At 34.1% G+C, this 13,292-nt stretch overlaps 1 protein-coding gene across 3 annotated transcripts in view; it reads right to left on the bottom strand.

Annotated features, from left to right (window-relative positions):
* Nucleotides 1–13,292, bottom strand: part of Acsl4 (acyl-CoA synthetase long-chain family member 4) — an 84,563-nt gene that overhangs the window by 2,811 nt on the left and 68,460 nt on the right. For all 3 annotated transcript variants that reach the window (XM_005404662.2, XM_005404663.2, XM_013504536.1), the window contains exons 13-15: nucleotides 11,238–11,429; nucleotides 8,601–8,715; nucleotides 6,870–7,027 (exon numbers count right to left, since the gene is read on the bottom strand). In XM_005404662.2, coding sequence (XP_005404719.1) covers nucleotides 6,870–7,027; nucleotides 8,601–8,715; nucleotides 11,238–11,429 — 465 coding nt within the window. The remainder of the gene's footprint in view (nucleotides 1–6,869; nucleotides 7,028–8,600; nucleotides 8,716–11,237; nucleotides 11,430–13,292) is intronic.

Here is a 13,292-nt window from a genome sequence, read left to right as displayed (position 1 = left end):
GAAAAGAGAGAAAGGGAGACACGGAGAAAGATGAGGAAAACAAAGGGGAGATAAAAAATTAATAAATTTTGCAGAATTTACCTAGTCCACGCATGTGAGGAGACAAACTTATTTAATTAAAAATATGATCATTATAAATAATACCACTGTCTTATAATTTGATTTTGCATTTCTAAAAGTATACATAAGCTATTTTAGTTGCCAAGTTTTAGGCTATGTGGTTTTTATTTATATCACACACGAACATATACACACATACACACCACCTTCCTCTTCAGAGGCTTTATATTTCTTGTTTCCTCTGTCTGTCTTCTCCAATAGAGCTGCACGGTTAATTTCCTCAGTTTATTCAGGTGTTTACTCAAAGGCCTCCACCTAAGACAGGATTTTCCTGGCTACTTGCAACAAAAGAGAAGTCTTGTCTCTTTACATCCTCTTATGCTATGCTTTTTTCCAAGTACTTATCTCCCATTCAACATATTACTGTACTGTATATGTTTGTCTCACCTACTAGAATGCAAGCTTCATGAAAACAAGGAAGGCCTTGTTTCACTGCCATTCATAGGTCCACATTGAGAGCCCTCAATAAATACATCAAGTATTAGTTCACTAATTCATTCTGCTGAAACTTAAGTCTCTAGACATACATTCTTCATAAACTGTATCATAAACTCAAATACACACTATAAGAGGATCGTAGATTTCAATCCCCTTTAAGTGGTATAAGATCTGATACAGTATAATTTGTACTTGAGTTAGACAATTTAATACATATTAGAAGAAGGAATGTAAGGACCTAGAAGTAATCAACGCAGTACTCAATTATGTTAGCTTAGTTCTTGTAATTTAATTCTTAAATTATATTCCACAAAGTCATTTATTATTAATACAGATTCATCCTTAAAATTCAGAAGATTCATCAACAGTAATGTTAACTGATGGATAGGCTTTACGTGCAAGTATTTAAAACAGGAATTGAGCAGAACCAAACATCCGCATGTTTTTAAAAACCTGCTGCAAAACAGACTAGATGACTTTAGGTGCAATTTGATTTCAAAGGTAAGCACAAAGAAATTCAGGGAGATTCTTGCTCTGTAGTAGTGTTGGTTCTATGAAAGACTAATTAAATTAGTAAGTTTCTCATTACAGTGAGATAGGAATATAAATCTGAGTTTGAAAAATAATTTTTAAAATGTTGTTAAAACCAACTTCCTAAAAATAATGCCTGAAATGATAGTAAAGGAACATAAAACTTGCTTTAATTAACATGTCTGTTCTGTTACTATGTTACAGATCACATATACTATAGTGCCTGAAATATCTGTTTCCAAGGTCACATTTGAATCTCAAGAGAACAGCTAAATTCTCAACTATATTTTGGCTCCAAAGTCTTATATTTCATTTCATTAACCCTAATTACACATATCCTATTCAAGAATCACTGACAAAATTGGACAAGGCAAGCACATTATTTCAGTTGCATACAATTAATTAAACCACATTAATAGATGTCCTTATATTTAATCTTTATTAGCTAAATTCCAGTTCAGAGAGAGAAAATAGCTGCTTTAAGGGTTTCATGCTGGGAATTCCTAAATTATTTAGTGACATACACTACAAGGAGCAATGGACAATCACAGTTTCCTGTAAACAGAATAAAGTAACTGCCAACAAGAGAGAAAGATAAAAGGTTAGAAGAAAAACAAAACACTGTTTCATAAGGCATTTTTATCTGAATTAACTTATTATGAAGTAAGACCTGCAGGTAGTTGTAAAGATCAATTTTATAGCCACTGATAGTTGCTCAAATTACCCAAAACAATTACTTTATAGTCTTGGATATGACCTATATATCACACTTATATTTAAAAACAAACAGGCCTGCTAGGAAATATGTATAATTTCAGAAAGATTTGCTGACAATGCAACTATATTACAGTGTTTTGCATAAGTTTCTGAAATTACAATTTGAGGCAAAAGGTTGGCAAGATAAATCTTTTGTGGCACGGAAATGTTTATGATTTGCATACATAGCTCATGATTATCATTCAATACCCCTATCATAAATTGTTCAAGTATAGGCCTGACTTCCAGAGCATGAAAGTTATAGGGGTTTAGTGGGTCCTAGGATTTTTATTCTGCTCTCCAACTGATTGTAATATGATTTAACTTTCCCCATTATTGGCTTTACCCAGTTAAATATGCAAAGGCAATTATTTAAGTAATATTCTACTGCTCTAGTATGTTCAGAACGTGACAAGAATAACTGCAGTACCCTTCCAATGGGTAGTCTATTGTAAAATCAGGATTTGTACCAAAGAAAGTTCTGGGAGCCTGATTACATTAATATAAAAGTATATCAAGAATACTAAAACCACATTATCTTGAAAAAAGGAACATCAAGCCGCACTATTTTTATAGTTATAAAATAAATGACTTTAGTTCTGCTTAGGTTAATAAAACATTATTTCAATCTTACAAAGGTCAGAGTTCAGAAAGTTTGTCTTGGGAAAAAAATTAGTCATCAATGGATCCTAAGTCATTAATTTAAAAATTCAAATTCATTTTAAAAATAAATACAAATAAATAATCGCAAAGTTAAGGAAACAAATATACTCATGTATCTCTGAGAGGTAGATAAATCAGTACAGTTTTTCTAGAAGAGGGAACAGTTTAGCAATGAGGAAAAAGCCGCTGTATACATTCTCTTTGACACAGGAATCCTATTCACAGAAATCCACAATAAGAAAATAATCACAAACAAAAATAACTGAGTGTAAAAGATATGCATTACATTTTATTAAAATGTGGGAAAAACGTGGAACTCACCTAAAAAGTCCAAAAGGGACTTAAAAGGATTCTCAAGAACTGGAATAATATTTGGCAACTGAAAATGATACTGCACACATAAGGAAAGAGTGAGGCAGAAACCAGAAGGACCCAGGGAGAATAAGATCTGTTGTGCCCCACCCCTTCCTCCCTTTGGCTATCAGAATGCTGGCAGTCAGACAAATGTTGCCCAAGCAAGAGATCAGAGAAGTCTTCTTCAGAAAAACAGGGTGATATACAAGTAAAAGTTGCTAATGCCTGATTAATGTTTCAGTGAGCACCAGGAAGCTTTCCAAGTTGTTTCTGTAATTGTTCTGAAATATGAATAGAGAAAGATGAGCAGATACTTGACAGGCTATACCAATGAAAACATGAAATAGAAGGTGGAGGAAAAGGAGATACTAATAGAAGGAAACTACAGAGAAAGAGTTCTTCCAACGTCCTCAGAGGAATAATAAATAGCAGGTTAGCTGCAACCATAAAAGAGCAAAAGAACATTATTGGAAGAAAAACTAGGAAGACAAAAATGAGTTCTTATAAATCAGACTCACATGTGTAAACATCATATTGTCTCCCTGGTGGGAGAAATTCTAAGAGTAAATAAGGTCTAAAATGTACAATAGGTAGTGTGAAATAGGAAGAAATTTTTCAAAAAAAAAAAGGAACTCGGATGGGGGAAAGGGGAAAGGGAGGAAGGGAAAAAGAAAAACTGCAAGTTAGTTATACTACTAGTGTCTCTTAGTTCATTAAAAAGGAAGATTTGTGCTAATATTAATTAGAGAATTTTTAAGCCCATATCTTGTACTCTGAGTAACTACTTTAAAGATAACAATATGCAAGATATTAACTATTGTTATTCTCCGATTATTTTTGTTATGAAATTTTTACTTGTTTTCCATAAAATAAAAAAGTAAATAAATAAAATGAGTTCTTCAAAATTGATGTTCTAAGAGTATAAATTGGGCATTTCACAGATGAGATGATAATGTTAAGGGACTCTCAGAATATGAAACCAAAGACGAGGGATACAGAAAACGAAAGAAAAAGGGCAATAAAATTAGAGGATGAGAATAGGTAATCAGAAAGTTAATATGAAAGTATTTCTGATCAGGTATAGTGGCCCAGGCCTGTAATCCCAACACTATGTGAGGCTGAGGCAAAAGGATTATAAATTCAAGCCCAGCTGCAGGACTTAGTGAGACCCTGTTTTAATACATACATACATACATACATACATATATGCATACATACATAGGCTCAGGGTGTACCTGGGTTCAATCAAGTACCAACCCCCCAAAAGTAGTTATATAAGCACACAGAGGGAAAGGGAGAGGGAGCGACAGAGAGAATGAATGAGAGTGAGAGTGAGAATGAGAACAAGAATGAGAATCTGAGGTGGAGGAGGACCATGGGGAAAAAAGAGCAAATCAACAACGTTAAAAATCTCCCAGAACTAAAGGGCAGACAGAGATCTCCAGAATGAAAGAACCCATACAAAGTCTACATAATTATAAATGATAAAAAAACCTACAGTAAGGCACATCATTGCGTTCCTATAATACCATAAATTAAGAAAACAACTCTGACAGCTTAAAGAGATATGAGTAAAAAGAGTTCATACACAAACCAAAGAGAATACGGAGAGAACTGGACTTTCCAGCCTGCAATACTGAACTTAAAAGATAGGTAATGGAGCCAAAACTGCAAAATGTTAAGGAGAAATGATTTACATAATGAACTGTGCCTCAACGGCAAATATATAATAAAGATGCATTCAACTATACTGTGTAAGTACATGTCAAAAATTTACTATCTATGTACCTCTTTTGGAAAGTGCTCGAGGATGTCCTCTACCAAATGAGTGAGTAAACCAGGAAAATGACAGACATGAGATCCAGAAAACCAGATCCCCAACAGGAGAAAGGCAAAGGAAATCCCCATGATGAAGGTACAGGAAATCCTTGGGGTACAAAAAAACCTACATTTCAGCAGGAAGATGACGGGCTCTAAGAAGGATGTTGTGAACAAAAGAAATATACATACATGCTATACTTTCCTGTAGTTCAGAATACTTTTATAACTTTATCTGAATTTAGGGTAAGAGTTTTTAATAGGTACACAAAAACTGAGAAGGAAAAAGCGAATGCTGGGCAATAATGGAAGTTTAATACTAAAATAACATATAGGTCAATTGTGAATATTTTCATATTCCTAACAATAGAAACATATGTAAAACATGAAACTGTACTATACATTATAAATGGAAGTATGTATATGGGGAATGGATATAAGAAAGCTACAGTATCATCAGTGGTAGGAAGTCCATAGATAACATCTGAAGTGAAGAGTTTAAAAAAAAAAACCAATGAAAAATTTTTCTTTAGAAAAAGAGACAAATGCCATAGATCAAAAAAACAGCCAAGGTTGAAGGGGGATAGGACTTGAGGATGAAGAGGGATATAATATTGAGGGCTGCTATTCCATGCAAGTCCTGTAATATTATTTGCTATTATAAAAACTATGCATACTTATTACTGCACTGGTAATAAAAATTGAGACTTAAAAACATTATAAAAGTGGCCTACTGTTTGGCTTCAGAGTTACTTTTTAATCTATTCAATTTATCAATCAATGCTCTGGTAACTTCTGCCCAACCCACCTGCTACTCTGAAACTGTGTGATCATTCCCTTTCTGAAGCTGTCTCAGCAGGGCTTTGCACTATCTGCTTTGGCCACCTTTCCCAGCGCACCTTCAACACACACTTCGCCCATCCATTCCATAAATGCTGGTGTTGCCCAGGGACCCATCTTCAGCCTCTTCTTCGCTTGTTACATTCTCCCTCAAGGTTTGCCCATCTACTTTCGAGTCTACTGTAAAATATAGATCTGTCTCATGAGGTATGGACTAATATACACAACTACCTACTGGATATTTTAACTGTGATTATCCAACAGGCATTACAAACTACATACACACCAAACTGACCTTATCATCTTCTCATATAAACTGTCTTTTCTTCCTGTATCTTTGAGCTCAATCAGTAGTAACAGTTACCTTGCTTAAGCCACAAACCTAGGGGCCAACTTAAGACTCTTTCTCCCTTACCTATATTATACAAGTAATCATGAAAGCTTCCCAATTTTGATTCATAAGTGTTTCCTGAGTCCCTGGTGTAGGCCCTCATCTAACTATATAGTATAGCTCTCTTAAACTGGCTGCCTGCCTCACTGCAATGCCCCTCTCAAACAGATCTACCAGAAATGCAAATCTGACCATATAACTAACTTGAGAAAACCTCACAATGGCTCCTTACCGCCTAAGGATTAAGTCTAACTTTCATAAAATGGCATATAGAGCACAACATGCTTGGCCTCTGTTCATCTCTACAGCGTCATCTTTACTGCACCAGTTAACAATAAACTTCTTGTTTCTTGGATATATGTACTTCCTTTTCTGCACCTCTGTGCCTTTATTCATGCTGTTATTTGGCATACAATCCATAACAGTGTACTTCCTAGGCAGGATTAGGTATCCTCATCTGTGGTACTGTGATTCTCTACATTTCTATTGCTATTAAAAGTACTGTCACTCTTAAATGTCCCTCTCACTGGATAATGAGAGCAAGAAATGTGTCTTATCAACTTTTATATTCTTGATGCCTAAAACACAGTACATACTCAGGTGTTCTCCATTTGGTTACTAATGAACATCAGAGATAGTCTATTTACAGAGCCAAAGAATATCTACAAAGCACAGTCACAGGGACAACATTTACTGAAGTGTTGTCAGTTTCTGTTTTGTACACATAAAGTAGACCTGCATAACACATATCTTTAAATTTGAACAGTTCCAGACACGGGCTAGATAAAATACTTGGCAGGGATGCTGTAACATGCAATAGATTGTTCTACTATATAACATTTTTGGTTTTCTAATTCTATAGTTTCTTATTAAAACAAATGCCTTGAAGAGTGTAATGCACAAGATATTATTGAATTAGTTTTATGGGCTTTCAACAAACTAACAATTTCTTACTTACTAGCATTTGCAGCTTCTTGAATTTCCCTTAGTATTTCAGCCTCCATGGCAGGGTTATTGCAGATATCAACCCAAGTTCCTTCCACCCCTTTCTGTTGTGCCAAAAGTGTCAACCTTTTCTGATTGGGAACCACAAAACTGATCACATAAGACTGGTCACTGAAGTATTAGAAAATAAAATAGACATTAATACTGAGCCAAATTTTTCAATTAAACAGTACATTACAGATAATTCCAAATACAGATTTTTCTTATTTGTTAACACTGCAATATGAAGTAAGAAAATTCACAGTCCTGACATAAAAACAGACAAATACACCAACGGACTAGAAGAGACAGCCCAGAAATAAACTCAAATGACTGTCCAGTGATAAAAGGGTAATTTCTTCAACACATGGTGCTGTAAAAACTAGATATCCACACGCAAACATGAAGGTGGACCTTTACATGTATAAAAACAAACTCAAAGAGAATCAAATACCTGAACATTTATAAAATTCCTAGAAGAAAACATATGGAAAATGTTTCACGGATTTGGAGATTTGTCTTAGATATGACACCAAAAGCACAGGTAGAAAAAGCAAATATTGATAAATGGGACTACTTTTAAATTAAAAACACAAAAAGCTGAGTGAAAATTGCAAAGTACTGTGATGGGAGAAAAAATTTGCCAGTCATCTATCTGAGGAAAGGTTATAGAATAGATAAATAACCATAACTCAAGAACATAAATCCCAACTAGTTCAATTTAAAAACCAGGCAAAGAAGCCAGGTGTGGTGGCACACTCCTGTAATACCAGCACTCTGGGAAGCTGAGAGAGAAGTGTAAGTTCGAGTTCAGTCTTGGCAACTTAGTGACTTAGTGAAACTCTGCCTTAAAATTAAAAGAAGGCTAAGGATATAGCTCAGTGTGAAGGCCCTAGGTTCAATTCCCAATACCGTCAAAAAAAAAAAGCCATAATGTTTGAAAATTTGAATAGACATTCTCTCCAGGGATGACATACAAATCGCCAGCAATCATATGAAAAGATGCTCAAAAGCCTAAATCATTAGAGAAATACAAATTAAAACCACGATGAGAGACTCTCTCACGCCCATTAGGATAACTAATACCTTCAAAATATGTAAGCAAATGTTGGTGAGGGGTACAGAAATTAGAACACCTGAGCACTGTTTGTGGAAATGCAAAAATGGTGCTGCCAGGGCTGGGGATTTAGCGGCACAGCTCCTGCCTGGCAAGCACAAGGTCGTGAGTTCGATTCCTGGTACCAGAAAAAAAAAAAATTAAAAAATGGTGCTGCCACTATGGAAAACAGTATGAGAGCTCCCTGACAAATTAAAAATATGTATGTACTGTGATATTATTCAGTCTTGAAAGAAATTCTGATGCATACTACAACATGGATGAACCTGAAGGACATTATGTATGCTAAGTAAAATAGGCCAATCACAAAAAGACAAATACTGTATTTTTCTTCTTCTACAAGATATCTAGAGTAGTTAAATTCATAGAAAAATAAGGTATAATGTTGATTGTCAGAGGCTGAGGGAAGGAACAAATGGAAAGTAGTTTAATAGGTATTGAGTTTTAGTTCTATATGATTTCCCAACTCTGATGAAATTTCTAAGAAAAATTTGATGGTACCCTTATGATTATATATAATCAAATTTGTTTCTAATTTTCCTTTCACTGTAAGCATATGAAATAATTTTGAAGTATATTGAAAGTTACCTTTTGGCAAAAGCACAGATGTTGTCAATTAGAGGACAGTTCTTCAGTGCTGCTTCTACTTTCCCAAGAGACACATATTCTCCTGCTTGCAGCTTCACCAGATCTTTCTTACGATCTGTAGTTAGGAAGAATGTTAGGTTATCCACAGTGTGTTTCATTAATATATACAGAAATCTGATTTTCTTTGCACTTCATTGTTTTAATCTTTATTTACAAAGATACTTCTAGAATATTGCTATGTATAATGCTTGTTTATACATATCAGTTAAAAAGAAAATGCCCAGGCAAACTAGTACTAGCTGAAAGTTATATCCTATACCAAAAACTTAAATATCTTATCATTATGTTAGATAATACAACAAAATTAATGGAAAAATAAGACTTTGCAGCATTGGATTTCAATGGTAATTCTGCCTGACAGTAGCTATGTGATCCTTGGCATGTCAATTAACCTCTCTCACTGCACTATTATTAGGGAAAATGATGCCTATCACAGAAGGCCCATCATACAACCTGCTGCATAGAGTGTAATCAACAAATGTTAATTCTCATTTTTTCATATTTGATATTATCTTTATTTTTTTAAACAGAATTGCAAGTGTGGCTCTTTTTTAAATTTATTTTAAAAATAAAAGAAGGAAAACATATTAACAGACATGCATTTACAAAATAGCATAAGAACAATACAATCAATACTGAATTACAGACAAAATGGTAGGAAATTAACAATGATTGTTGTATTACGTATTAGTATCTTCAAAGTGGTTTCTCAGGAAAACAAATAGAGACATGGAAGACTGATCAAATAATTAATCATTACCTGTTCCTTTTAGTAAAGCTATAGAATTCAGTAGTACAACTATGTTAGCTATCATGTATACACATACACACATAAGTTCCCCTTTTTTCTTTTCTCTTTTCCCTCATCCCAGTTGCTCTTTACTTTTAAGCATTTTCCTTTCATTTCACAATGCCTATCATACCTCCTAATTTTTATTCACACTTTCAGGTTCTCACACTAGTGAGACAATCCAGTGCTTACACATGGAGGTCTGGTTTATTTCACTTATGAGTATGGACTCTAGTTGTGACCATTTACCTGTAAAAGCCTCGAGTTTATCTTTGTTTATAGCTGAGTAATATTCCATTATATGAAAGTACCACGATTTTTTTATCCATTCCTCAGTGGATGGACATTTGGGTTGCTTCCAAAATTTAGCAATTACAAATTGCGCTGCTATGAACATGATATTATCTCTAAAAATGACAGTGCTTTAAGAAAATGGTGGAACAAAAGCTGGGCATGGTACACACTTATAATCCCAGCATTTTGGAAGGCTGAGACAAAATTTCAAGGTTGCGCCATTTAATGAGATCCTGTCTCAAAATAAAAAAATAAAAAGTGCAAAGGTCCTGGAATCAATCATCAGGACCATGGGAAAAAAAGGAAAGAATGTAAGTAAGAGTATGATGGCACAGAATGGTCCTTCTTGAATAATCATCAGCTTGACTAACGATCTCTTCATATGGATCATGACTTACCTACTCATAGCCTGGGAGCCCATTTATAAGAAATAATCATTGAGGGGGCTGGGGATTTAGCTCAGCGGCAAAGCGCCTGCCTGGCAAGCGCAAGGTCGTGAGTTCGGTTCCCGGTACCAGAGAAAAACCAAAAACAAAACAAAACAAAACAAAACAAAACAAAACAAAAAAAGAAATAATCATTGAATTAAATGCAATTAAGAATCAAGGAGAAAAAACAGTTATTGGTTCTCAATTGTATCATGTTTCCTGAGAATTCCCACAGCAGATGAAAGTTCTAGATAATCAATTTTCTCTGGAAACCTCTAATTTTATTCAGGTCAGGATTTGTAAAGGTTGGCAATACATGAAAATGGGTCAATAGAGCTACTATTTAAAGAACTCTATGGCTTAAAAAGGACCTGACTAGGACTCTGCAGAGTGGTCTTTATCAGTTAGTCAATTTTTAAGTTTTCCCTGATTAAAGTAAACAGAATATTTCACTTGGAGTCACCTTTCGAGTTGATGCTTGAATGTAAATAAGGTAATGTCAATAAGGTAGGGGAATGTCAAAGCACCTGATATTCTTAGAACAGACTGATGCTAAGGACTGACAGCAATATTTTCCAAGGTTCAGGGCTAGTTTAAATGGCCAACAGGGAAGAAAATGAACTCATGCTATCCCTTGAGTGATAAGGTAAAGGGAAGGGAAGGGCTAGAATAGAGAATGTTACAGTAAATACACAGAAACACATGCAGTTGACAAAAAAAATCTTTTCTAAACAATTTTTTATTTTTTCATTAACCAACCTGCTTCCACAACCCTTTTCCCTGCCTCTCAATACTGTTGCTACTACTGCTATTACTTACTAAAGTTCAGGTACTTCTACGGATAATTTACACATGTCAATTAATATAATGCTAATAGCTACCATATGAGGTTGGTATTCTTGTCCCTATTTTACAGATGGAGAAGTTCAGACACAAGTTAAATAATTTGCTTAAAATTTGAACCAATGAATCATTAACCCTATTGTTGTTCTGACCAATATTATCTTTCACATAGGTTGAAATTATATAAAGTAAAGAAAACCACGTAAAAGAGGAGACACTGACCTATAATCTGTAAACATCCATCAGGGTGGAATTCTCCAATATCACCAGTACAAAACCACCTTTGTCCATTTTCATCCACAGAATAATCCTCTGCCGTTTTCTCTTCATTTTTAAAATATCCCATGGAGATATTCTGCCCGCCAATTACAATTTCACCTCTGGGGTTTGGCTTATCGTGAACTGTGTAACCACCTGGAAATCATAAAAGCAAATCAGCTATTCTTCTAAAATAAAGTTTACCTTTATTAATTCTTAAGGCTCCTTTGTTAATATCTTCCTGCTGATCAAGTTTGACATCTTTTTTATGAGAGAATATTATTACCATATATTTAATCAGTTTTACATGAAGATAAGGGATGGCTATGATTTTCAGAGCATAAAGGTTCAAAAACAATCCCTATAAACAATCACCCATCTCAAACCTTCCTGTGAGGTAAAACTTCACACTTAGAATGTCATAAAAGCTTGAGGCTCATAGAGCTCTTTCAAAATAAAATCACCCCAACAAGATTAATATTTAAAGCTATTATAAGTAAATCACTAATAAGTTGTTACCAATGCATTTCGGAGTTTTTCTAAGGAGACTGCAACCAAAGAGAACACGTAGTGAGTATGTAATAAAAATAATGCCACTGAGAGGGAAAGAAAAGCGATGAGAAATGGGGAAAATTTATTAATTTTGCCTGTGGCCAGTCATGACTTTAAAAATTAAGACAGAAAAAGAACTGAAAACAACTGCTAAAATATTTTATTACTAATTACTAATACTTTATTACTGAATAAAGTTTATTTTAAAGGAAAATATATAAAACTTTGAGTTCACAAACTGAGATCTCGATCAGATTTTGTTATAAAAAGATTAAAAGCAGAGTTCTATTCAGCTATAAACTGTTCTTGTAATTTAAAAACTATTCAGTATTTCAATATGACAAAACACATTGTGACAAAACTGATTGAAAACAAAACATTAAGTTCATTTCTATTGTCTGAGGCCAAGAATTGTTTGTAGCAAGGAAAATTCAAAATAGATGTCCAAAAATAAATCTGCTCCACAAATCTGACATCAAAGCAAACACCAGGAGTTTAGAAAATAAAAATTAAAGGCAAAGTTCTCCTTACAAAAGTTTACCATACATATTTGTCTGATTTCAGTGCCTAACAAATAACCTGTCCAATAAAATTTTGATGCTGAGGCCAAATATACATATACTACCTATATTTTCTTGAGATTCTCCTTGCAAATTTAGAATGACATCACCTTAGAATTAAAGAAGATTTACTCCCAAAGTGTAAAACTGTTGGTATATACTTGGCTAACACTAATTCAAGATTAGCCTGTGCAACATAGCAAGATTCTGTCAATAAAAAAAAAAAATGGGTTTTTTAAAAGGACAGTTGTTTCCTTATAGATAATTGACAATATTCCATATTTAAAGCAAATTGTACCAGGGGAACATTTTTAGAAACTTGAAGCATGTTAGATTAAGCTCCTTCATGTTCCTGGGGTTTGGCCAAACTAATGGAAGCATCAACTACTGCTCCTTAAACTTCAGCCTAGGGCTCCACCTCAAAGTAAATATCCTTTATTAAAAGTTTAAAGTTTTAAAAAATAACAACAAAAATAAATTCCTATATGAACTACAATGAAAATACCAATAAAACTTTACAATAAAAGTAATCTTTGCTTCAGTTGTCATACCCAAGGAAGTCTTCACACATGACAACTGCATGTTCCATATGCAAGTCTCACTTATACTAAGAGCACATGTGCTTAGCTTTCTTTCCTGTGTGGCAGGCCATTCTTGTCACCTCTTTTTTTTTATTTTTATTTTTAATTTTTATTTTTTTATTTATTTTTGTTTTTTTCCAGTACCGGGAATCGAACTCACAACCTTGCGCTTGCCATGCAGGCACTTTTGCCGCTGAGCTAAATCCCCAGCCCCTATTTTTAATCTTGAACTACTGTTTCTTGTGCACTAGAACTTAATTCTGCAGGTATTAAAAAAATACTATGAAAACATGCAACATATTAAATATAGTATTTGTGTTTTCAGA

Source organism: Chinchilla lanigera, unplaced genomic scaffold (genome assembly GCF_000276665.1).
Source record: "Chinchilla lanigera isolate Chin_1 unplaced genomic scaffold, ChiLan1.0 scaffold00089, whole genome shotgun sequence".
Classification (NCBI taxonomy): domain Eukaryota; kingdom Metazoa; phylum Chordata; class Mammalia; order Rodentia; family Chinchillidae; genus Chinchilla; species Chinchilla lanigera.
This window is presented reverse-complemented; position numbering and strand designations above follow the sequence as displayed.